The sequence below is a fragment of the Dromiciops gliroides genome, chromosome 5, assembly GCF_019393635.1.
Source record: "Dromiciops gliroides isolate mDroGli1 chromosome 5, mDroGli1.pri, whole genome shotgun sequence".
In the NCBI taxonomy this organism is placed as follows: domain Eukaryota; kingdom Metazoa; phylum Chordata; class Mammalia; order Microbiotheria; family Microbiotheriidae; genus Dromiciops; species Dromiciops gliroides.
This window is the reverse complement of record NC_057865.1, coordinates 125,006,917-125,033,979: the sequence shown is the minus strand read 5'-3', so window position 1 is coordinate 125,033,979 and position 27,063 is coordinate 125,006,917. Positions and strand designations below refer to the sequence as shown.

General features: G+C 36.4%; 2 protein-coding genes across 14 annotated transcripts in view; both read right to left on the bottom strand.

The window, feature by feature from the left end:
• The window catches only part of CADPS2 (calcium dependent secretion activator 2), a 746,428-nt gene that overhangs the window by 485,930 nt on the left and 233,435 nt on the right, over positions 1–27,063 (bottom strand). For all 13 annotated transcript variants that reach the window (XM_043965472.1, XM_043965471.1, XM_043965468.1 and 10 more), the window contains exon 3: positions 6,467–6,799. In XM_043965472.1, the coding sequence (XP_043821407.1) occupies positions 6,467–6,799 (333 nt within the window). The remainder of the gene's footprint in view (positions 1–6,466; positions 6,800–27,063) is intronic.
• RNF133 (ring finger protein 133) lies at positions 25,689–26,816 on the bottom strand. Its single transcript, XM_043965484.1, has one exon. It carries the CDS (start codon positions 26,814–26,816, stop codon positions 25,689–25,691), a length of 1,128 nt encoding a protein of 375 aa, XP_043821419.1.

Sequence of the window (27,063 nt, the reverse complement as noted above, 5' to 3'; positions counted from 1 at the left end):
CAGTAAATAATGAATCACTAACTTGAAAATACTCACTTTCATCTAAATATAACAGTTTTAGTCCATAGTTGCCTCAAAATACGTCAAAGGTTATTTTGCATTCTAAACTGAACTATGAACATTATAATTAAGACTTCCGACAAGAAAAACTGAATAAAACTTCAAAAGTAAGTCAAATGTTTCCATTTTAAATTCCAATAACACTAATGGAAGAACTGCAAGGATCCTGGAAAGCATCTACAAATCATTTGATTCAACTAAGGAAAATTAGCTCGCTGCAAATCTCAAGGATTTTTAAAGAGCAAAATGAATTCATTCTCCACTGTTAAAACTGCATGGTTAGCATTGGATGGTCATGTGGCCTGACTTTATAACCTTAGAAGCCTTAAAAGTTTTTACTAGAATCTTTTTAAACAGAAATATAATGATCACTCTTGATATTTGTTTTATAAAGAGAGATATATCTATATCTACATCTACATCTATCTATATCTTTAGCTATCTACATTTGTATCTATGTATCTATACCTATACCTATATCTATATATCTATATCCATATCTATATAGTACGTGTGTCTTCAAACATCTTCTAGGAATTAATACTAGTGTGGTGGATGCTAATTTTTTCCTTCTCAATATAATATAGGAATAAACCAAAGCTATAATCTGATTGAATATATCTTAACAAAAAATTAACTCTAGAATTCATTCTACTCATCATTTTTCTTCCTTTGAGGCTCGCTAGCACCAGGACATTCTCCTTCCTTTATCAATTACTTCACTGTTTGATTCACGATTTACCTGTTTACCTCTGATGGCTCTACCACTTCTCTTCACTAAACAGAGTAGTGATCTTGCCATCACTAACAAATGAGGTTCAAGAACTCAACAATATCATTATCCAATTATAATCTTTTATAAATGTACTTCTCCATAAACTGGACTACTCCTAAATCTCTCTGTCCTCACCTGGACATCCATAATCCTTGTACTCTTCAGTATTTTCCTAAACCATTACCTCTAATCTTGTTATACTCTCCTACTTCCCCCATCTTGACTCCTTGTAGAATCAGGTCAATTCTACTAGCAAGTCTTTTACTCCCTTGTTATTGCTCTTCATGCTTTACCAAAGCCTTACCTGGGATTAGTTCCATCTTTCACTTCATTCTTTCTTACTCACATGTGGCTGAATAGAAACATGAAATTGCATTATGTCCACTATAAAGTTATATTAACTAATCTCAACTGGGTACTCACTCTAACAAGGCAATCCTATTCCCCTCCCTCAGATGGTAAGCAATCAGATATAGGTTATACATGTGTTGTCTCCCCCTCTTTTTTTTTTTTAATGTATGAGGTATTTTATGTCTTCCGTTACATGTAAAGATAGTTATCAACTCCTGTTTATACATGCTTTACAATTTCAGATTTTTCTCCCTCCCTCCCCCCTCCCCAGACAGCAGGCAATCTGATATAGGTTATATCTATATATCTCTATACATATACATATAGATATATAGATATATATACACACATATATATATATACACATAATAACATTAATCCTATTTCTGCATTAATCCTGTTACAAGAGAAAAAATCAGAGCAGTGATGCAAAACCTCAAAATAGAAAAAAAAAACAAGAGCACCCAAAACAAAAGAAATAATATGGTTCAATCAGCATCTATACTCCACAGTTCTTTCTTTCTTTTTTTTTCTTGGATTTGGAGATCCTCTTCTATCATGAGTTCCCTGGAACTCTTCTGTACCATTGCATTGGTGAGAAGAATATAGTCCATCACAGTAGGTCAACACTCAATGTTGATGATACTCCCCCTCTTAACATATAAAGTATTTGAGGGCAGGAACTTTTTTTCATTGTATCTTCTAACCACTGCCTGGCACATATTTAAGTACATGATACATACTGATGGTTTGACAATTGGTTTGACTGATGGTTTCTGTGACCAAGAGAGAAATTTCTTAATATCTAGATGCCTTGGATTTTTCTATAAGTAAAAAGAAAACCCAATAAAGTCTATTCCTATGTTCCACATAGTGGTCTATGATGAAAATTAGGCAATAAAATGCAAGGTTTCAAAAGGCAGATTTTATAGTCAGGGTACACAAAATTTCTTTTTTTAAATTCAAAAACAGACAGCGTTTATATTTTGGTTAAACAAATTTATTTTTCAAAATATGTTTAAGAATAGCATTAATTTGAGTTGCAAATTAGAACTAGACCTCTTCTTGATAAAGGATTTTGGATGCTAATTCTCCCTCTATGGTGGAAGGGCATGGCCCTCCTACATAGTCTATTTTCATGGAAACTTTTTGGTCCCAGACTACCCCCGTTTAACAAACTTAATTCCTTTTTTTTCTTCCCACAGACTCTAGGCTTGCAATCTTGTTTCTTAGTTTATCTTATTCATCAATTATTTTTCAGCAGGGTTCAGTAGGGTTTCTTTTTTGGTTGAGCATGTAACAGGAATATAGTTATGTGGTGGCTACTAAGTATGTGTCCCTCTAACAAGCAAGCACACAGTTCTGAGGTTTTATAAGGATTTTTCTCCCCTAAGGATTTTTGCTGCAAGTAACAATGAGAACATATAGACATACGGAATGAAATTATAGAATTATCAGAATTCTTGTAGGAAAACAAAATCATAAAAACCCAACCCTGTTATCTACTGCAACATAAATTAAATTAAGCCTTACTCATACTTGACATCCTCAATTCTGCTAAAACAGCATTCTTTTGGTTCATGTCAATTTCAACCAGCACTTCTAGTCATCTTTTTTTCTTGAGGTTAATGGTCTTTGAGATTGTCTCCCCTACTTTTCATAAATAAATGCTATATTCTATCCCTTTTGCTGTTTTTTAAAGTACTTTTTGGATAAAATGTAAAGAACTCATTGGCAATATTGTGATTTTTTTATAGGCCAGAAATACTGAAATAAGATTTATCTTCATTTCAGATAGAAACCCAGACCTTTAGTCTCTTTGGAATCTGGATTTCTGCCAGAAACAAAGACAAATCTTATTTCAGTATTTTCTCCCTACAAAAATTCATCATTGTCACCATTGAATCCTCATATTTTTAGGTGTCCTGTGGCTCAGGGACTCTATTCAAAAGTACCAAGTCCAATCCTGGGAGAAATCCTGCCAACCCACTCTTTTTGGTTTCTTATGACCTCATTAATAGCTGAGATTTCAGAATACATCTGGTATCTATGTCTCTAGAGATGAGAACGGGGTCCTCATCTTCTGTAAAAACACTGAAGGTAACAAAACCACGTATCAATTATGGGAGTCTTACACCAAATATATAGAAAATATTTTTAAATGTCAAGGACTCTTATGTAGGAGTCCATAAATAAAGATATCAAGTAAATAACTCACACTGATCAATAAGTTAATGATGCAATTCTCCTCCCTCTCTGTTAAGCCTTAATTTTCTCCAGGTCCTAGGGCCTAAAAACTAAAAGCACAATTCTATGGTTTGGAATCGCCTCAGATGTGAAATCAGACTTGGGATTACTGATAAGACAACCCCCCTCAAGTTCTGAGCTCAGTCCCACTTTTCAGTGGGAGACATACAATCCCCCAGAATCATAATACAACCCTTTGGTTTGGTCTCCCCTTGACAGAGAGACTTCTCTGACATTCAATACACAGACGTCCAGCCTTATAGTACTATTCAGAGCTTGTATTCTTCAAAAGTACAAACACATCTGTGGTTGCTGAACAGCTTGCTACCTTTCATTGACATTTCCCAAATAACTCATAGTGGTAGCAGAAGTCAAGGACCACACTCTTGTTTCCTACCTCATCACTTAGGTCCCCTGCCATTGCCTGTCTTGGTCCTGGAGCCACAGTTGTAATTCTCTTGCCAAAATGTATAATTGTTGAGGGCCGTTAAGGAGTCACTTGAAACTGTCTTTTTGAGTTACCATATTTTTCAAAAGTACTGGATTCAGAGCATACAGGAGGCCCTGAACATGTCAAGGACAAAGCTCCCCATGAACTGACATCCTTTGTCTGTGCCAGGCTGGGAGACTGCCTGTGCAGCTGGGGTCTTCTGCAGATAAGTGGACCCTTTTATCTTCATAGCAGTTCCCAAGGGAAAAGAATGAGGCTTTGCTGTCGCCCTGCCCCTCACCCAAGGGGAGTGGTTTTGGTATCCTACACCTTTGACACATCATTGCCCATTCCTGGTATCCCCTACTCCCTTTGTACTACTATTATAAAAGTGTAAACTTCTATAAGAACTTGGAACTCACTGTGTTCTCTTTTATGCTCATTTCTCTTATAATAAACCTGGTCACATAAGTCTCGTGATGTTGTGATTGCCTGTTGACACAATGTTCAGGGAATTCCCCTTCACTTAGTGGAAAACTGGATTGACAAACTATTGAACTTGAGAATACCCACAAGGCAACCCCAAAAAGTAATATTATTTCTCCTATTAGAAGGACAGATTCCAGGACCTTGCTGCCTAGGGAATGCTACTTCTCCAACTATAAGGCCAGATCCTGTGACTCTCAAAATTTGGGTTGATATAGGAAGAATCCTCAGCAGTTTTCACCATGTGGCCACATGGTTGGCTTCTCATTGTTATCATGTGTTTGAGAGGTTATACCACCAAATCTTCAAGGCTAAGGTCAATAATTCAGCATCACTGTAATGCTCTCATCTTGGTTTGGGGGGCAGGGGAAATAAAACTCAACCCATTCTCCCTTACTCTCAGCACCCTATAAAACCTATTGAGCTCTCCAGATCTCTCCAGCATTGTGGCCAAAAGGAAAGTGGACCAAAGACGTCTGTAGGCAGCTTTTGTAGATCAATACAAAGTGGTGGCTCCTTCCAAAACTGAATGTGCCACAAAAGTAGGAGCCTATTAATTGTCCTTGAAGACAGCCTCTATTAGTGAAACTCCCTCTTCAGAAGGTGCCAAATGAGACTGAGGGAAATGAAATAAAAGTCCTAAACTTTTGTTTACTACAATTTAAGTGAATCATGTTGACTGGGGATCTTCTTTCCCCTCCCACTCCCACCCCTTTAACAAGTTAACACCTACAAAATGGTGGTAGGGGGGAAGCAATTAGATCCATAGGGTGATAGTTTCCTCAGAATCATAGGATTTAGAGCTTAGAGACCATTAGTTCAAATGTTTGATTTTACAGAAAAGTTAACAATGCCCAGAGAGGCAAAATTCATTCTAACTCTAAAATATCAAATTCATATCCCTTGTCTACAAAACGTGTTCTAAATATAGGTTCTTATTCTATATACTTGAGGAAATGGCTTCATTATGTTTATATTTTCTGGGTTATGTGGCTATGCCTGAGAATTTTTACTTCTGACAATAAAGAAACAGATGGGGGTAAAATAAAAACCATGGGAAAGTCAAAATTAAGCTTTGAAAAAAATTACACATTTTGGAAAATTAAAGGGAGGAGTTTTTGGTTTTGTTTATGTTTTTCATGGGACCAAAACTGAAAACCATTCACCAAGTGGTATGTAAAGACAAACTTGGAGTTAGATATTATCTTGCTATATTTTAAAAATAACAAAGTATAAAGTATTAGATATCAAAGTATGAGTATTTAAAAGCCTTTCTACCAGATGAAAACTGCTTTTAAATACCAAAGGGAAGAAAAAACCCTTCAACTCAGAGAAATTACTGTGTTTCATTTTCTTGGATCCTGTTGATTTTTGCTCTCCTAAAATTTTTTAATAAGAGAGGTAGTTTCTTTCTGAATGAAAGGCACCATTACATTTTGCTCCTAAATACTTGGTTGTATCAACTCTAAAAATTAACCCAGTTAAATTATTATAAAGTTAAATGCAAAATTTTGCTTCTGCAATAATTTCCCTACCGCTGCCACATCAACCTTGAGACAAGCAAACCCGATACCAAATTTATGTTGCAAAATTTATGCAAAATTACAGATCTTGAAGTAGATTATGATACTTCTCCCTGGGATCAGTATTATATAAGTACTATTGAGGCAGTATATCCAAGGAAATGATTCAGTGACAAAACAAAATGTGTGAGCAATCAATAAATAGTGTAAGCTGTAAATAATATAGGAAAAATAGATGTTTTTAAACCATTTTCACTTATGTAGAACATGAAAGTAATAACTTTTGAAGCACTGGATTTCTAGTGACTTAGATTAAATACCTGGGCATCTTTAAAAACCTAAACAAATTATTTAGTGTATATGGCAAATGAAATACATTTTACTGAACATAGAAGATTTAAAGATTAAAGTATTCAAGAGCCACCTCAAGTTTAATCCATTTTTCCAACAAATGATCTTCCTAAAATGTTGTGTATCCGGTTCAATATGGAAGACATCACTAACTGACAGAATTGAGTAACCATTTTCGATTCGTTTTTTTTTTTAATCTATATGGAAGCAAGTATTAAATACTTAAAACAACAACAATCTTACCTGACAGGCATTATAAAGCAGCTGATGTTCCAATTTTTTTATACCCAGGATTTGTTGAAACATTTCATAAAGTTGTTCCTTGCTCAATATAAGTTCTGATACAGCACTGAGTGCCATCCGATTTGGCTGTTTGCACAAGTCCTCTTCACCTTTATAGATAGCATCATACTTGGCGATCCATGAACTCAACACTGTCTCTTTGCTCAATCCATCAATTTCTGGTAAACTCCGTACCCTCTTTTCAATGTTCTTCTTGAATACATCTCTGAAGTCATTAGCAGAACACCCTCCACTGTGAACCATTCTGGCTACCCGATCACTCTTAAGGAAAACCTAAAAAAAAGGTAGAAAAAGGTACGTACAATTAAGCGTGAATACTAATGCCACAGTTCAACAATAACAGAAAGAATTCAGAGAAGACTTTGGTCTTTCATAAAACATGTTTTATAATGTTTATAGTATGAAGTTTCTGTTTATAGTTTGAAGTTAATGTTTGAAGTTTGAAGATTCATTCAATGCATTTTCAGTTCAATTTGAAACAATGGGAATTAAGAAGCTACTTTGTCCAAAGCTCCATGCAAAGTTACTCCACAAATCCATTTTATGAACACATAGAAATATTTTGGTTGTATCCCATACCATAGTTCAGCTTATGCTAAACTTGTTCAAATTGTGGACAACAAATATGGAAACTTCTTCTGGAGCTATATCCTTGAGCAAATGGAATATAAGGAAGAGGATAAGAAGGGATATAGAGTGAATCCCACTTCTTGCTTTGGCACAATCAGATATTTTCTCATGTAGGAACTTTGTTGTTGCTAGAGCAATTTTTGTTGTTGCTGTTTGCCCTTCATTCTCTAAGAGGACTGTGACTTCCAGAGGTGATGTCATGGCTTGTGGTGAATTAGATTTAAGTGAGGCAGAGCTGTGCAAAGTCACCAGCCTCACCTTCTCTTCCAGAGCCATCTGGGTCCACTGGCAAGCTATATATCAGGAGGACTGGAGATGGGCTTGGATTTTTGAGTCAATTGGGTTAAATGATGTGCCCGGGGTCAAGCAGCTAGTAGTGTCAAGTGCCTGAGGCTGGATTTGAATTTGGGTCCTTCTGAATTCAGGGCCAGTGCTCTATCTATTGTGCCACCTAGCTGCCCACTACAATAATCACATAAAAGACATAGAGGCAAACAGTAGAATATCGATACCCAAATTTCTTAAAGTCAGCACAAGTAGTGTGGAATCAGGAATCAAGATCTCTTCATAGATTAAGGGAGCTAACATGGATCTAGGATCTACCTGCTGTTGTTGTTTAGTCATTTCAATCATGTCCAACATTTCATGATTCCATTTGGGATTTTCTTGACAAAGATACCAAAGTGATTTGCCATTTCTTCCACTGGCTCATTTTACAGATGAGGACACTGAGCCAAAACAGCATTAAGTGACTTGCCCAGGTCAAACAGCTAGTAAATGCCTGAGGTGAGATTTGAACTCAAGAAGATGAGTCTTCCCACATTCAGATTCAGCACTCTATCCACAGTGCCACCTAGCTGCCTGCGGGACATATTTAGCTTAAAACACTAGGGAATATATGTTTTTATAAAGGTGGTACTGCTAGGCTCACTCCTGCTTCAAGAAATTGTCAGTAAAATACCCAGGAGTAATCCAAAACAAACAGTGACAGATACCACAAGGAAGCTTTCCTCCCCGAAGCAGCAAGTGAAACACCAAGATAATCAACAGTCACGTCATGGATCACAAGACACTTCAGAATTCTTCAATTCCATTCAAATCAATTCAACTCAGATATTTTCTAAGTATTGATGTTCAAAACATAGGAAGTCAGTCAGTACACATTCATTCATCAAGCATCTTTTCTGCCTTGAATAAACACCCATCCCAAGACAAAGACTATATAATGTAATGTTTATTCTCTCAACTAAGAAACTCAATTTAATTTAAACACATATATATTAAACATACATAAAATATCTACCATGTGCATGGTGTTATTAATATGAAGATCAAATAAGTCTTTGCTCTAAAGAAATGTACAATAGAAATGGGGGGGCTAAGTCATGAAGGGGTTTTGATATTTAATAACTCCTTTATTTTTTAAAAATTTACAATACCACAGCATCGTATACAGTACATACAGGAAATGAATTTACATTACAACTGAAAAGTAAAATCTGGTAAATGAAAAAAAAACAAAGAAAAAATAATTTTAAGAAGTTATTAAAACACTGGGACTTTTGACCCATCCTGCACATTTACACAAATAAGGTACAAGCTGGAATGTAATAAGGATGAAGAAGGGGTACAAGCAAAATATAATGAAGACTTGATAAGGAAGGTGTCACTTTGAGGTGCGAAGCTCAGGGATGGACAGAATGATTTCAAACCTGTGGACATATAAAACAAACATTGCAGGCATAAGGACTGAGAGATAGTAGAACAAAAGGAAGGAATGCCTTAAAGTGATTTGTAAAGAGCATGTGTAAAAAGGTATCTGTTTTTGTTCAGTTGTTTCAGTCATGACTCACTCTGTGACCCCATTTGAAGTTTTCTTGGCAGGGATGCTAGAGTTGTTAGCCATTTACTTCTCTAGCTCATGATGAAACTGAGGCCGAGTTAAGTGACTTCCCCAGGGTCACACAGCTAATGTTGGAGGTCATATTTGAATTCAGGAAAATGTGTCTTCCTGACTTCGGGCCCACCACTCTATCTACTGTGCCATCTAGCTGCCCTTTAAAAGTATATAGAACCAAACAATGCTAGAAAGGTAGGTTAAAATAGATTGTGAAAGGCCTTAAAAGTCAGACAAGGTAAGTTTATATTTTATCCTATAAGCTGCAGGAATCCCCTGGAGGTTTCTGAGTAGGTTAGTGACTTGGTCAGATTTCTGAATTGGAAAGGTTATCATAGCAGTATAAGGTTGAAGCCTTTTTCTGTTATTTTAATCCAGTTTGTCTCAGTTTCCTCGTTTGTAAAAAGGAGTTGGAGAAAGAAATGGCAAACTAATATCTTTTCCAAGAATACCCCAGAGGGGGTCATGAAGAGTCAGTATGTGACTGAGCAACAGAAACAGCAAAAACTGCTAGAATTCTCATGTCAAAATATATAGGGATTTGACACAAATTTATGGAGATGGTTTATAAATCAATTCAAATATATTTCTTGATCTGTTGAACTCAGACATGTGGATTGTCACCTAGTTAAGAGGGTAACAGATAATTTCTTATTGGTTAACAATGAATAGTGCTACTCTCAATTTGATTGGCTAGCTGGAAAGTTGGAGGAAAGAATTTTGGTTCAAGAACCACCCATCCTACATCACAAGAGAGAGCAGTGACAAAGTACAATTTAGATTCCCTGTTTGCAGAGCTAAGGCCCAGCAAACCAGCTGTTCCTTGAGCTTAGCAGGACAACAATCCTTTGAGATCACCCTCTGGATGATCTCATCCTCTGGGCTAGTCACACAATTCACCAGGTGTTCTCTACTCAAAGACAAACACTGGACAAAGTCAGAACGTCCTGCAGTGAATCAAACTTGTCACATGCTTGCTGCCCCCTCATTGTTAGGGCTACAATTCACTGAGCAGTCTGTAGTATAAGTATTGAGATCTCCCCAACCTACCTCTGGTCCCCACACTAAGGGTGGGTCCCAAGCATATGGGTCTATAACTCCACCTTGCTTACAAGCCTTTTTCCTCACTTAGAAAATAAACTCTCTAATTCCTGACATCTGTCTCTGGCCTATTTTGTGCAGCTCTGGCCATACATGGGTTAGAGTTGGGTTCTGGAAAAAGTCTGGTTGACAGTGGCAAACCACGTTCAGTCTTTTTGTATTTCCTTCTCTCTGATCTAAGAACATGTCTGGGGGTGGGAGAAGACTGTAGAAAACTGTGTATGTCATTTCTCTTCCCTGTCCTACCAAGAAACTGGTAATAGTTTGCTTGGATAGGGCACAAAAACATGCCGCTTTCACCAGCTTGTTCATGTTATTTTAGAGGGGAGTTCGTGGACAGTGTTCCTGATCTTCAACTTCCTATGGAAAAAGAGATATCTAGATCTCCAGAATCCAACCATCTAGTCAAAGAAGGGAGATTTCCTGGGAAGCAGGAATTGCCTTAAGACTTATTGATTTTTTTTCTCTTTTTTTTCTATTTTTTGTGGGGCAATGAGGGTTAAGGGACTTGCCCAGGGTCACACAGCTAGCAAGTGTCAAGTGTTTGAGGCCGTATTTGAGCTCAGATCCTCCTGAATCCAGAGCCAGTGCTTTATCCACTGTGCTACCTAGCTGCCCCACCTCAGACTAATTGATTTTCAAAATGAACAATTCAGAGACCTGGCCTTCTAGAGGGAGATTTCCTGAATACCCTGTTTTGGGGAAAGAAGAGATCACCCCTCCTTTACTCCTTTATCTATAGATGAAGGAATAGTGAAAAAAGCAAATTACTGGAGCAAGTATGGGACCTGGATTTTAGAGATGCATGTAAATCCTATTAGACTGTTGGTTTTATTTAAACACTATTAGAGGTGAGTCACTGTAAAGGAAGAAAGTGGTCAAAGGGAAATGTATGTGATATAAAAACAAAAGACAACAATAAAACTTTCAAAAAAGAAATAAAGGAAGATTTTTAAAAAATACTTAACATATTATCTCGGAAAAGTGATTGGACAGGTAAGAGCCTGGAGAGAGAATAGTTCAAATGTAGTTATAATTGTCCAAGGAAAGGTAGCAAAGGCATAAAGTAGGGTAGTAGAAGCATGTGTGGGAAGAATGGGACAGATGGGAGAAATAATTTGGAAGTAAAATCAACAACTATTATGTGAAGGAAGGAAGAACAGTATTGCCATTAAAAAAAAAACAATGGAGAGAAAGAGGGAGTTTTTTGGGGGAGAAATTTAAGATTTTAACTTTGAGCTTGTTTAATTTGAAGTAGAAGAATAATATTCAGGTGCCTCTAAGATGAAAAAAGGATTAAGAACTAGCAGAAGAGATAGAAAAAGAGGAAAGCCATGGAAAGGAAGCTGGGAAATAAGAGGACATCAAGGAAGAGGTAGCCAATAACAAAAATGTGCAGAAAGGTTAAGGGGCATGAAGACATTGGCTTTTGCAACAAAGAGCTTATTGGAGACATTCGAGAGGACTATTTCAGTAGAATGATGGGAATAGAGATATTTTAATAGGTTAAGGAATAAGCTAGGTGGCATACAGGATAAAATGCTGCCCCCCCCCAAGTCAGGAGAACCTGAGTTCAAATTTGACCTCAGACATGAGTTGTGTGACCCTGGACAAGTCACTTAACATTGTTTGCCTCACTTTCCTCATTTGTAAAACTAGCTAGAGAAGGAAATGGTAAACCATTCCAGTAACCTTGCCAAGAAAACCCCCAAATAGTGTCATGAAGAATTAGACATGTCTGAAATGACTAAACAACAACAAGAAATGAGTGAGTAATGAGGAAACAGAACTAGCAAATGTAGATTGCTCTTTTTTGAAGCTTTACAGGAAAGTGGTGGAGAGAGTTAAGGCAGTGCCTTGAAATTTATGAAAAGGGCAAAGTAAGAATATTTCTTTTTAATTTTTTAAAAAATTTTTAAAAAATTTTTAAAAAATTTTTAAATTTATTTTATTTTATTTTTTTGGTGAGGCAATTGGGGTTAAATGACTTGCCCAGGGTCACACAGCTAGTAAGTGTTAAGTGTCTGAGGCCGGATTTGAACTCAGGTCCTCCTGAATCCAGGGCTGGTGCTTTATCTACTGTACCACCTAGCTGCCCCTCTTTTTAATTTTTTAAGGCTCGGTAAGACCTTATTATATTTGTTGGCTGAACAGGATCCCATAGAGATAGAGAGAGGAAATAAATGAGACAAAAAGAATGTTTGGAATGAGGTCATGAAGATAGGATGAGATATAATCAAATATACAGGTGGCTTGTTTAACATTAGAAAAGAGGATCACATCATCTGCTTTTACTAGAGGGAAGCTGATTATATTGAAAGCAACCAAAGATGTATGACAGAAAGAATTCAAAACGGGTGATGTAATCTTAGCAAAATAAGGGGCAAAACCTTCAGTCTTAGATAACTCATGCTATCACCTCTCCTCTGATTCTATTCCCAACCTGCCAAATGCTCAAAATAATCGTGACCAGTCAACTACAGATTTATGCTACCTAGCCTCAGCGAGGTCTCTCTCTGCTACATACAACTCACTTTATTTTTATTATTAACTCTACCATATTTCCTTCAGTGACACTATCAAGCTTACACTTTTTTTTTTGCCCCTTACCACCTCCTGTTTTTAAACTCCCCACCCCACCACTACTCATCATTAGTATATTCAGTTTCCTGGCATCTAGTTACCCTAGACTGATGAAATTGTAAGAATCTTCAGATTCCTTTTTTAATATTAGTATAAAACTTTGTTCAGTTGCATCCATCTTTCTGTAACCCCATTTTGGGGTGTTCTTGGCAAAGGTACTGACAGGAGTGGTCTGTCATTTCCTTCACCAGCTCATTTTAAAGATGATGAAACTGAGGCAAACAGGGTTAAGTGACTTGCTCAGGGTCACACAGGTAGTGTCTAAGGCCACATTTGAACTCAGGTAGTGGAGTCTTCAAGATTCTAAGCCCAGTGCTCTCTCCAATAAGCCACCGAGCTGCTCAGAATAAAACAGCACAGCCCTTAATAGCCCTAGTTCATCTAGAATTAGTCTATAACCCAGATAGAGTTAGTTTCCTATCAGATTTTTAGACTTATTTTTTAATTAAAAATTTTTAATGAAAAAAACCCACAATTTTTTTCTATATTCTACCCAATCTCCCCAATATTGAAAAGAAAAAAAAATCTTGTAACAAATACGCATGGTTAAAGAAAAAAAATCCTGCACTGGCTGTCAAAAAAAAAATACATTTCCATCTTCAGGACACCATTTCGATATCAAGAGATATGAAGCATTTAAAAATTTTGTTTTTGTTTTTTTGCGGGGTAATGAGGGTTAAGTGACTTGCCCAGGGTCACACAGCTAGTAAGTGTCAAGTGTCTGAGGCTGAATTTGAACCCAGGTACTCCTGAATCCAGGGCTGGTGCTTTATCCACTGCACCACCTAGCCACCCCTGAAGTATTTTTTATTGTCAGTCTGGAATCATGGTTGATCATTGCATTGACCAGAATTCTTACTTTTTTCAAAGTTTTTTCAATTAAATTTTTTTAGTGAATGAAAATTGATTTTCTTTTTCCCCCACTTTATTTTCCAGAGTTAAAACAAGTTTGAGTCAGGTTAGCAGTGAAGCAGAAATACATGTTTTTCTGTATCCCTTCTGAAGGTTCTACTATTGGTTTGGTGTACTATCAATAAAATTGTAGTTATTTAAAACTGAGTGAGATTACTAATTCTTACCTGCATGCATCTCAAACTTTAATGGCAGAGAGGGTATTATTTAAGTAGCTGACCATAATAGCAGTAGTGGGTAGAGAGGAAAATGAAGACAGAATTCTACTGCAGAGTGGGAGAAGATGGAGGAATCAAAGAAGCAAAGGTTATGATGAGGATTAAAAAAAAGACATGAGGCAAGTAAAAAATAGGGAAATGTACAATAACAGGCAATTGTGATCAGAGAGAATTGCAGGGCTCAGACTAGTGAAGGTGGTATAATTGTGTAAGTGCATTTTAGGGGTCTGAGAATAGCAACAAACCCACTTGTGCACAGAGTCTGGTAGCATTTGACCTATAATTTACCTGTTGGCATTTGTCCTTAGTGGGAATATCAGGTATTGATGAATGCAAGGAAAATACCCTTTAATGTCAAAATTATGAATGGAAGGGAATAAGATAGTCATGGACCATATTCAATTTGAATTTTAACATATGACATCAGAGTTCTACCAAGAATTAGTCCTTCCTAGTTATATGGCAGAAGGCAGGTAGGTGGTGCAGTAGATAGAGTTGCCAGGTTTGGAGTCAGGAAGACTAATTTCCCTGAGTTCAAATCTGGCCTTTGACACTTATTAGCTGGGTGACCCTGGGCAGTTTTCTCATCCGTAAAATGAGCTGGAGAAGGAAGCACTTCCCCAAAGGGGTCAAGAAGCATTAGACACGACAACAACACAAAAGCACATATGCCAAGACCATAAGTCAATGATCATACACTGAGTAACTTAATAGGCAATGGAAAATCAGTGATAATAAAAACTTGAACTAAGTAAAGTAAGTCCAAATAAGGAATTAACCATGAAATGGATCTTTTGACTGCTCCAAATGAACATATGAATTAACTCAGTAGAATGTTTCATTATTCACCCATCATAGTTTACTTAGAATATGCATTTCCTCTAATTTTCATAGAGTTTTTTAAATAAGAGATGAAAACTATTATCTGCATGCTAAATTCTGAGGCTATCCCTGAAATATTTCCTGGTAGCATTGCCAGAAGGTGTAGTAGCCAGAAACTCTTGACAAGTAGGTTTTGGCCATATTTATCAAAGAAGTAGTCTTCTTAATGATGTCTTGAGTCCTTTTTTTTTCATTCTTCCCCATTGTTATCTTTGATAAAAATAATTTTGCTGTCTGATATTTCTGATATTTTATCAGGTATTACTTTCACTTACTAAACTACCGTAAAGACTTCAGTAGTCAACCCACCTCACAAAACAAAGAAACCTTGGGAAAGCTCAAATCCTGAGTCATCTTTTCAAAATTAGATCGGTGGTACCAAGGAAAGGCTGATTTCAGTCAGTCACTCTTTGAAGAGGTTGAATATCAAATAGCTAGCAATTCCCCAGGAATCTTTCCTTTTCCCCTCTCCCCAAGTAGCATGCATCAACCCCAGTGAATCTCACCTGTTTTCATTTTCCCTGATTGTTCTTCTTTACTCTGAGTATAATAAAGCTGGCTTGCCATACTGACTTGCTATGTATTCCGCATTTCCTTGTTACTGTACTTTAGTATCCCAAACTTACTAAACTAAACCTCTAAGAAACTACATAATAGTAATCCATTCAGTATTTGACTGAAATGTATAATACATCTCAATTTTCACAACCCTTCCCCCCAAACCTTAAGATTTATTATTATCTAATGATATCATTCCAAGCATTCAAAAATCTTGCAAGATAATTTATGTCATCTCATATCTTTGGGCCATTCACTTATGGCAAACATAAAACAATCCTGAACTACTCAAATATTTTCTGCTTGAAAATACATCAGATAAAAAGGAGTATTTGATCATCTCGACCCTTTCTCACCTCCCCAACCAAGGAATGTTGTTCAAAATAAATCCTTGCTACTAATTTATCCCCTCTCAAAGTTCAAAATATTTTCTTTTTTCTTTTTCTTCAGTGGGTATAATATGAACTATTGTATATTAATGATGTTTTAAAGGTATGAGAAACCACAGAAACATAAGACATTGTACTCATTATTTACAAATGTAGCCTTAAGGGGTTTCCTTCTAGAGAAGAAAGAAACCATTTTTTTTTAAAAAACTACTTTTATTCATTATTCATCTACTATACTATCCAACTCTCTATTCAGCCTTTTGTCTGACATAGGGAAATATATCTTCCCATTCCAACTCTTTACCCCCAACCTGAACCCTTTTGTGCCATTTACCATTTTCTGTTACTGCCTGGGAAGAAATATTGTCAGCCCCACTACATCCAGGCCAACCTTACCATCTTCCCTGTGTGGGGACCAATTTTTAATTGGGGAGTGCTAGCTAAGCGGCTCGCCGCAATATTGGGGCAAGGAAAGAGACCAGCAGCCTCCCTCAAAACAGAACAAGATTTATTTTAACAAGAACGAACTTAAAAAAACAAAACAAAACACAAACAGGATCAGTAGGATCAAGGGAAAGGAAATAAAATGGGGAAAGGGAAATTATAATACCTGAAAAAATACCACTGCCCAGGAATCAGCTGAAAATACACAGCAGAACGCCTGTTGCTTTCCAGCTTCCACCTAGAATGCCCAATTCTCCTCCCCCAAACCTAGAAACACCCCACACAGCCCTAGCCAATGGGATGGCCGCTCTGACAGTCACATGACTGCCCTCACTCGGCTTCCAATCATTATAATTTTGCCAGGCCCGTGTAGGCATCAGTGAGTGGTGATGGCTTGAGGTGCCAGAGCCCTGGCAAGGGCTACAACCACTGGGTGGAGCACCATGCAGTTTGTGGAGCCCCAGGCCAGTGCATGCTGAGGCATAAAAACCTCAAATAACAATTAATTCTTTACATTTGTCATCTTCCAAAAAATCAGATCCTATAGTCTTAGGCCAAAAATCTTAATAGGCACATCATAAATCAAAAAGTGAAAGAGGATGAAGATAGATTATACTTAAGCTCCTAGGGAGATAATAAACATAGGAAAGTAGAAAAATGAGAAGACTCTCTCTATTTCTGTTTATCCTGAATTAGTATTAATGTCCTAGTCCTTAAAGTGGAAGTATATGAAATTAGTGAGGAAGAAGTGAGTGTTTTAGTTTATCTGTATTGTAATTTGTATCTTCGACTCATCTATTGCTGACTGGAAACTCAGCTGAAATGCACCATTTGCCCTCAGCTGTTTTGGTTCATCTCTAGTTTAAAATAACTTTGTATTTCCTACAGTCCTCTCTAACTGCATAAACTAACACATGTGTTAGCATTTAGAGAGTAAATTCAAGCATTTTGTGTAATTGTGGGAACATTATGGCAATAATGATGATTAAATACATATTTAGCATGTATTTGCTCTGTATAATACTGCCTGAGACCTAGAGAGCTTTAAAAACACAATGAAAAGAAACATTCACAATCTAAAAGCAGGGGTTTACCTGGTGCTCATAACTTTAAAAAATTGGAAATATGAAGTTCAATTTAATTGATTTTCTTTGAAATCTTATGCATTTTGTGCATTTAAAAACATTATTCTGAGGAGGCTTAGACAGATGACAATTGTAACCATGAGATCTGATGTGATCAATAAGAAAAATAATATAGAGAGGAAAAATGCACAGAAGACCCTGGGATAAGTGTATATAAAAGGGATAAAACATAAATGATCCAGAAAATGAAACTACAAAGAAATGGTCAAAAAGGGAGGCAGAGATCCATGAAAATTCAGTGTCAAGAAAACCATGTGGTCAAAAAATTAAAAGATAGGGAGAGGTAAGGAAGGATGAGTATGGAGACCTGGCAAAGATTTTTTTAAATGTCAATGTTTGAGGGACAGTGGAAAGATTTGTGTAATAATACACTTCAGGGTTATAAATTGGTTCATCAATTTTGGAAAACAATTTGAAATTATTTGAGAATAGTCTTTAAAGTGTTCACATGCTTTGACTCAGCAATCCTACTACTGATCCTATATCCTAAGAAAGTCAATAACAAAATGGAACGTCTTACATGCAACCACATAAATGTCTCATATGTGACTATAACCATAACCATTTGTAACATCTCTGTGCAATGAAAAATCTGGAAACAAAATGGGTACCTGCTTGGAAAATAGCTGAACAAATCATGGCCTATGAATCAGATATAGTATTATTACGCCATAAGAAAATATGAATAAGAAACACTCAGAAACTTGGGAACCCTTTTATGAAGTGATGCACACTGAACAAAGAAGAAGAAAGAATAACATGAACAAAGACCACAACTATTTAAATTTAATACTAAAAAGCAGGTGAACCCTGAGGAGTTGTTGTGAATAATTTCAGTGCTGGGGAACAGATAAGGAAAATCCCTGTCAGAGAGAAAAGTAGAGACTTTGGATATGAAATGTGGTATACACTATCAGGGATAGTTGTGTCAGTTGACTTTATTTAAATGTTTTTCATTGTTACACAAAAAATTTCAAGGGTGGGGGGGATTAAAGGAAATGACTGTAGTATAAAAATAAAAGGCAGCTATAAAACTTACCAAAAGAGAGAGAGAGAGAGAGAGAGAGAGAGAGAGAGAAACATATCATTCCTTGTCGACTTTGACTAAAAGAGATACTTACCATTGTTGAAAAATTGTCTGATTAAGAAAATCAGCAGTCATAAATTATGGGAATATCTATTAGTCAAAGATCCCCTCTACCACCATGCAAGAAAGATGCCTTATTTTTAGACTATGGGATTTTCTAGATATTCCTCTTTACAGAATACACTGCCGGGTACATTGATTTGCATGATACTGCAGGATTTCTTTAGTGAGAGCTAAACTTAATCAAAAGAAAACAGTTTGGGAATCCATGTGGGAAATATCAATTAGATGAAGAATTCAGATCATCCAGACAGTAAGATGGAGTTGCATGGGTGGTCCACCAGATTACTCTATCGATATATGGGTGGATAATGTGTGTGTATATATACATGATATATGCATATTTATGTGTTCATGTGTGTATATAATTTTAAAGATGGGGAAACCTAAAGTCCTGGTGAGATAAAGGAATTTGTCTAAGGTCATACAGGTAGTATCAGAAGCAACATTTAAACTCAGTTCTTCCAACTTCACAGCCTGTGCTCTCCTAAGTAGGTTCTAGTATATAGAGAGTCTGGTAAAGTAGAAAGAGCACAGGTTCCACAGAGCAACATGATCCATTTTCTGTTCTCTCCCTCTCTAAGTACTGTCCTCCCTGTTATATACTCATCTCTATTTATTGTAATTCTTTTCTTTATGTCACCATCTCCAAAAGTCATTCCCTAATACACCCGCTAGCCATGATCATGCCTTCAAACCTCTTACATCAATAATGATTTGAACCAGGGATTTGCTTGTAAATTTTTTAATGCCTACCTTTCCAGAAAAAAATACTTTACACACTTTTCTGTTGAAATGCATTACTAACATTTCTCCATCACTTTTTTAAATCTAGCCAATCAACAAAACATTAAATCAAGTCCTGATTTATAGCATTTGTGTATTACTGAGGTATAAAATCCTTGTACTGGAAATTTAACAATTTGTTCCAAAAAACCAGTATAAACTGGCTCCAGCACACATTTCATTCATATACACTCATAACATTTTACAGTTATTTTTGCCTGGTCATTTTTGCTGCATTACAGTATAATTTGTCTAAATACCTTTTTAAGTCCAAGGCTATCATTTTCATTTTTGTACTCTTAGTGATGAACAGAATGATGCGCACATAGAAGGTGCTTAAGAAATATTTCAATTTAATGTAGTCAAAGGAATATACGATTTCTAAAAGTTGACCTACCCACCAAAATGTATTTTTCATAATTCTTTCAGGTGTTATAATTCTATATGGAGAAGTATTACGTATCTGTACCTATTTGTATATATGAATACATAAGAAGATGTTGGATCCATGAGTAGAGATCTGTCCTTGTAGTTCTGTGTTTAAGTCCTACCAATCAACATCTCAGAGTCACTGGGCAAGTGATTTAACAGCTCAGACACTCCAGACAATTCTATAAGACTTTAAGGTCCAAAGGTGCTGATGTGTACTAGTACAGAAGTCTTACTAAGAATTTTCTACACTAATGAATTAATATACACATATATACATATACACATTCACATATTTGTATTTACATACATGTGTGCACATATCCAAGTATATGTGTAGTATATTTTATATTTTATATATGTTTAAAATACAGATAGAGTGGCTATATGTGTGTATATAGAAATAGTTTTAGATGTATATGACTACACATTTGTATATATAGAATGAGAGTGAGAGTGAGAGAGAGAGAGAAGGAAGTATTAACCTAGGGTCTATAAATCTTTAGTAAAAATTTGGCAACTTAAATTCAATATAATTAGTTTTCTTTGTTATCCTAGGCATTTTATTTTATGCATTTAAAACCATTATTCTGAGAAAAGGTTTATACAATTCACCACACTGTCAAAGGGTTCATGACACAAACAAGGGCCAAGAAACCATGATGTACATTAAAAGAACATAGCACAGTGACTTGGAGATATTGAGCATTCAATAAAATACTTATCAAATACTAGTTGAATATTTTAAAAATTCAAGCACAAAAAGCACAGGCATAAGGAATGGATCTGTTATTTCACTGGTGTAAGGAAGAGCTTTTAGTGAGGATCTTCCTCCTCTAGTCTTGGCTGAAATCTTGTCATCCATAGTCTTAAAGCGCTTCTGAGAGCAGTGATAAAAATTACTTGCCCAGAGTCACACATTCACTATAGGTCAGAGGTGGGATACCAACCCTCTATCTGTCTTACCATCACTATGCAACCTCTCACCAAAGTATACCGAATTGTAAGTTGTAAAGAATTTCACGTGGTACAGAACTATCAGACTGTTAGGTCTCAATCTGCTGCAAAACTCCTGAGTGTGATCCAAACAGGATTAAAAATTGGCCAATATTTAACAAAATAAATAAGCATATACTAAAACATGATGTTATTTTGTGGTTTTCTAAGTTAATATGCCACCGTCAAGAATCTATTTCTTTCTCAGTTTGTCACCATGCTTTAAAACAGTGGGACTGTGTGTACTTGGAATGCTGTAGAGTAAGTTATGGTATAAGGAAAATCAATTAATCAATAAAAATTTATTAAGTACCTACTATGTGACAGTGTTCTAGGTGCTGGAAACCATTTGTCTTCTACCTTAACCTATTTCAAGCCTAACATTCTATCCCGAAGGTTGCACTTCCAGAATAGAGACAATTCCCCTTATACCATAACATACCCTAGGCCTTTTGAGACAGAGGTTTTTCATTGTTTTAGAGGCAAACAAATTCTGCAGACTTATAGATCAATACGTTTTCAATGTTTGGGTTTTGAAATACATTAATTCATTAATTACACAAGTAGTTTGGTTAACTTTTTAAAACTATCAATTCCTTTAGTTACATTCAATTCAAATAAACTTTTTTGGGGGGCGGGGCAATGAGGGTTAAGTGACTTGCCCAGGGTCACACAGCTAGTACGTGTCAAGTGTCTGAGGCCAGATTTGAACTCAGGTCCTCCTGAATCCAGAGCCAGTGTGTTATCCACTGCATCACCTATTTGCCCCCAAAATAAACTTTTTTTTTTTGATGTACCTACCATGTGAAAGAAACTATATTCAGTAATGGCTTTCAGATGGAGATAAAAGTCATATTGGTTACTTTTATCTGAATTTCTCAATTTCCTTTTTTCTCATAAGCCATTCAGTTACTCTATATGCCATAGTAATGCACCTAACATTTTAGTATATTCACTCTAAGCCTTTGTCTTTTATCTTAAATTTTGTGAGAACTCTGATCCTTCCTTCTCATCTCAGCCCTTCACGCTGTTTCTAATTTGCTTCTGATTGAGACCATTTGGCACCAGTTATAATGTGAGCAGCAGGTACCAAAGTTAGGTTATCCATGACTATCACGCAGGACACTTCTTGATTCAGTTGTCTCCATCTCTCTTTATAGTTATAATTACATGGCAAGCAAATTACTCCTCGTTTATGAAAGAATGAATGCAAATGAGTGAACAATAAGTTTGGAACTCGTTAGTATACCCAGACGCCTAGATTCCCAAATGCTTCTGAATAATACAATTATTGGTGGTAATGACTAAAGAACAGCATGCTAAAGGAAGCCATCATTATAATCATGTAGCAGGGAACTAGAATAACACTTCTTATATAGGCATTCTAACTTAGAAAAAGATAATCCAAGTTGGGATTTGTGAGAAAGCATCTAACTAAATATCCTCTTTCATGAACAAATACCCTCTACACAATAACATTATTGAGAGATTCACCTTAGCATTTATGTAAACTTCAAATATTTGTGATTTAGTCAGGAGAGGGCAATTGTGTCAAAATCAAACAGGTCATTAAACCATACTTAAGGATCCCTATGGAAGCATATTGATTAGTTATATTTTTATTTATTTTGTAAAATATTTCCCAATTACATTTAATTTGATTCAAGTCCACTTGAGAGTCTTTCCTGCTTCATGAGGTGTGTTTGATAGCTTTGGTGGAGGCTACTCCTGATATAGGTACTCTATCAAAACTGGCTTACTGGATAAGTCCTGAGGAGTTGCTTGTGGCATACAGGGGTTAAGTGACTTGTACAGGGTCTCATAATTTAACATGTCAAAGATGGAGTTTAAAGCCAAATCGTCTCAACTCTAAGCCTTGAACTCTAATAAGATCAATATGCAAAGGACTTTGCCAACTTTAAAGTGCTACAGAAGCTTGTGGTAGTGGTGCCACCCTGCTTTTCTCTTGGCAGAGTAGAGCAGAGGAGAGTATGATGGGTATGGAGTGAAATATGGTGGAATACAATTTATCTCATTGTGTTTAAAAAGTTAAGTTGTGGGGCAGCTAGGTGGCGCAGTGGATAGAGCACCAGCCCTGGAGTCAGGAGTACATGAGTTCAAATGCGGCCTCAGACACTTAACAATTACTAGCTGTGTGACCACGGGCAAGTCACTTAACCCCAATTGCCTCACTAAAAACAAAAAAAAAAAAAGGGAAAAAGTTAAGTTGTCATCAAAAAAGAGCTGTAGAAGATCATTACCACACCAGAACTGGGGACCACAAAAAACAAAACAAAACAAAACAAAACCAAAACCAAAACACACCACACTGAAGAATCACAGGATTGCCTTGAAAGAGAAGCCTTGTTCATAGTCCAGTACACAGACGACACTACCTATAATGTAGATTAAGTGTCATTACAATGAATAATTACATTCCACCTAATAATGCTATATTCATCTCCTGTAGATATACCCAGAGTCACTGAGCTTTGTGGATCTGTTCATGCCTCCCTGAAGGGCAGGGCTTATGAGAAGTTTTTCCTGAGTTTTTTATTTTGCTATTAAAAAAATCTAATCATCTTCCATCTCCCCTCATCTTTTGCCATCTGACATTCTAACTCCGCTTAAATAAAGTCATGTGTTTTCTGACCCTCACTTCCTCCAACACCACCTCCCTCCTGCCCCCCAAAATTCCATAACATACATTATGAAGTTTAAACTCCTGCCATAACAAGACAATTCTTATTTTTAAATGGTTCCAAGAGCTTGGAGGTGTAAAGGAATTGAACTATAGTTTATTTAAAGTAATCCATTCCCCCCCCCACCGCTTAGGAATCTTACTGCAATAGACTGTGATCTCTGTACTCTTCATGAGACCTAAACGATCAATGGTGGGCCTAAGCTTGGGAGAAGGAACAAATAAAAAGAAAAAACAAAACAAAACAGGAAAGGGTGGATGGGGAGGGAAGGAGGGGAGAGAGAAAAGCTAAAGGTTAGTAGTCAAACAATCTAATTAAAGAGCAACACGTATTAAGCACTTATTATGTGCCAGACAAAGTGCCAAATACTGAAGGGATACAAAGTACAAAAAAAAAAAAGAATTTCTGCCCTCAAAGAGCTTACATCATGAGATCACATGTAAAAATAAGAATGTACAAGATAGAGGGTAACAGTAAGGTAACCTTAGTGTAAAAGACACTGGAGGGTAGGGGCAGAGTCTCCCCAAGGAAGCAGTAGTCCTTGAGATGAGTCTTAAAGAAACACAGGGATTCTAACAGATGGGGCTTGTGAGGGAGATAAATGAAAATGTAATTCAAAAGCAATGGGAGTCCATTAACATGGTCCTATTGTGTTCAGAGCAAAACTGTATTGTCAGCTACTTATTCAACACAGACATAAAGACAGACAGGGGTTTTGTTTCAGCTTCAGCCTTCCTAAGCCTAGTTTCCTCATTTGCACAAAAAGCAAGGTTGGAGTAGTGATCCATAACATTTCCTTCAGCTCTAAGATCCTAGTACCACTATGCTTAAACTACTGCAGACAGGAAAGGTGTATATCTATATCTATCTCTACATCTATCTATATGTCTATATCTATCGATATCTATGTATGTTTATATCTATATCTATATTTCTCTATATATGTCTTTTTGTTAACAAATTTCCAATACTAGCAAATAATTTTTATCATGTTTTGTGAACTATATGACTAGATTCGTGTTGAATTAAAATGCTTTGATATGATTTTTTTAGTACATTTCCTTCTTGTTCCTTGTTAAGATTGAGATTAAATTCTTTTTGTTTTCCAGTTTGCAAACAAATATACAGTTTCAGCAATGGTATTTGACAAATGAAAGACTTCCATTTTTATATTGTTTTACATTTTTTCAGTTTTGTTCCACTCTCCATAAACCCATTTAAGGTTTTCTTGGCAAAGATACTGGAATAGTTTGCCATTTTCTTCTCCAGCTCATTTTACAGATAAGGAACTGAGGTAAGCAAGGTTAAGTGACTTGCCCAGAGTCACACATATAGTAAGTGTATTAAGGCAGGACTTGAACTCATCTTCCTGACTCCAAGCCTGGAACTCTATACACTGTGCCACCTACCTGCCCATTGTTATCTGTTTCTAAAGCAAATGAGATTCTTTCAAGTGTTGGTATTAAGTATTTTATTTGTGGGTTAACAAAAATTAGGAAAGGAATTTTTTAAGAAGGCATACCTATGTATCAAAGGAAATGTCTTTTCTTCATTGTAGCTACAATTTCAGAGTAGGAACCTTTGAGCATTCTGTCTAAAAATATCAAGTAATGAAATATTTACTGTTTATTTGAAGGATTGATGTTTCTTAAAATATTTTGTCATTATGTAGACTTAGTTTGCCTGAAATATAAATATTACTTCAATATAACTTTTTCAAGGGTTTCTTTTTAAGGTTAATTAAATGACTCATATTAAAATTTCAATGACCAAAGAAATTATAATTCCTTCAATTTAACCAACTGTACTAAAAATAGAAAAAATAACAAAAGAAAAAAACTGTATCTTAGTATATAAAATTTTACGTGTTTTTCAACTTTCAGACTATTTCTGTACTATAATCAATGTGTAAACTGTATTAGAAATGTTCTTATCAAAAGGGAATCAGGCTTATATATTATAAAATTATAACCTCTATTCATATGTATACAAAGTATAAGCCTGCTGAAATTGAGCATGGTTGAGAACAAAATAAAATCACAAACATTTCTTGATGGGTTGTTTCCCCCCCTCCTTTCTTGGTGGCTTGTATCTCTTGATAAAGGGTAGAAATAATTAGCAGAGAAACAAACAAAAAAGAGATACAAAAAAACCCAAAACACCCAAAACAAAAAACAAAAGAAAAAACATGTTCCCACTTTAGACAGACAGAACTGCTTGTCGGTATTTTGGACCTGATTTGATAAACACAAGTTTAATCCACTTCTTCCAAAGGGCATGCTGTCAAGGTAAAGGATGAACATCTACTGCTACAGAACTAGATTGAATATCATTTCCTGAAGAAGAGGATTCTTCCCCATGGGTCACTTTATCTGATCTTCTTACAGAACGGTGGTCATTGCCAGAACTCTCTCCATGAGGTGATGTGGCAGTAGTTGATACATTTGACATTAAGACTTGCAAAGATTCGGCACCATTTTCAACATCCACCTCAATACCTAAAGCTTTGAGAATGTCACATTTGCACATAGGGCATGTGCCATGCGCTAGAATCCAGGGGTCAATGCAATTTTTGTGGAAAAAATGTTTACAAGTTAGAATACGCACTATGTCATTGGGCTTGTATGCTTCAAAGCACACAACACAGCTGTCCCCATTTGGATTTGTTTCCTCATCCCCCTCTTTTAAAACACGCAGCTGGAGCTGCCCAAAAGCTTTCTTAAGATCTGTTGTTAACCGCTGCCATCTTCTATTTTGAATCCTTGCTACCCAGAGTCTTCGAATATGATAGAAAATGAAGTAGGCCAAGGTAGCAGTTGTGACAATAACAAAAGACACAAAATAGTGATTCATCCAGATGATATGCTTTCTGCCCACCTCGATCATGACAGTTACATGAACTCCCTTCTGAATCAAATGCAAAATCTCTGTGCCTTTTAAGTTGCCGATCATGACTGCCACAATATCTCCAATTCCTTGATGAGACATAGGAAACACTTGGTTGCCAGTTCCCGGGAAGTTGTAGATGATCACCCCATTGGCTCCTTTTTCTGCTGCTATTTTGATTTTCTGTGTGAAAGTACAACCTCCCCGCTCTATAAGGGCAAGCCACATTTCTGAGTCCTTGGGTTTGCTGAAATTGGTCAAGGGATTACAAGCATTTTGGTTCCTTCCCTCTGGTGGCACTACAACTCCAGCCACCCTCTTCAAAATGGAGCCTCTTCCAAACACCCCAGTTTCCCCCAGCTCAGATAACATCCGGTTTCCCACATGAAATGATATATTCATGTAAGCAGTCCAAATTGCACTTGCTTTGCAATAATTCTGACTAAGAAGCAGAAAGACAGTGAATTCCAAAAGCCAGGAAGAAGCAGCATTGGTTCTCCAAGTACCTGTTTTAACTAGATTCATTTCTCCCTTTGCCTAGTAACTTAAGAACCAGCCAAGCAAAAAGAAGTGGCTTCCACATCTGGTGGCAACTAACTTGAAACAATAGAAAGAAAAGAGTCTTCAAGGGGAAAACACATTCTACTACCCTCCCACATTTTGGGGGGGAAATTCTTGAAGACTTCTTATGAGTCTGAGATGTTGAGGGTAAGAATGAGAAAAACTTTATATTGGAAAAAAAAATCCAGTCCCACTAAGTCTCTACAGACTG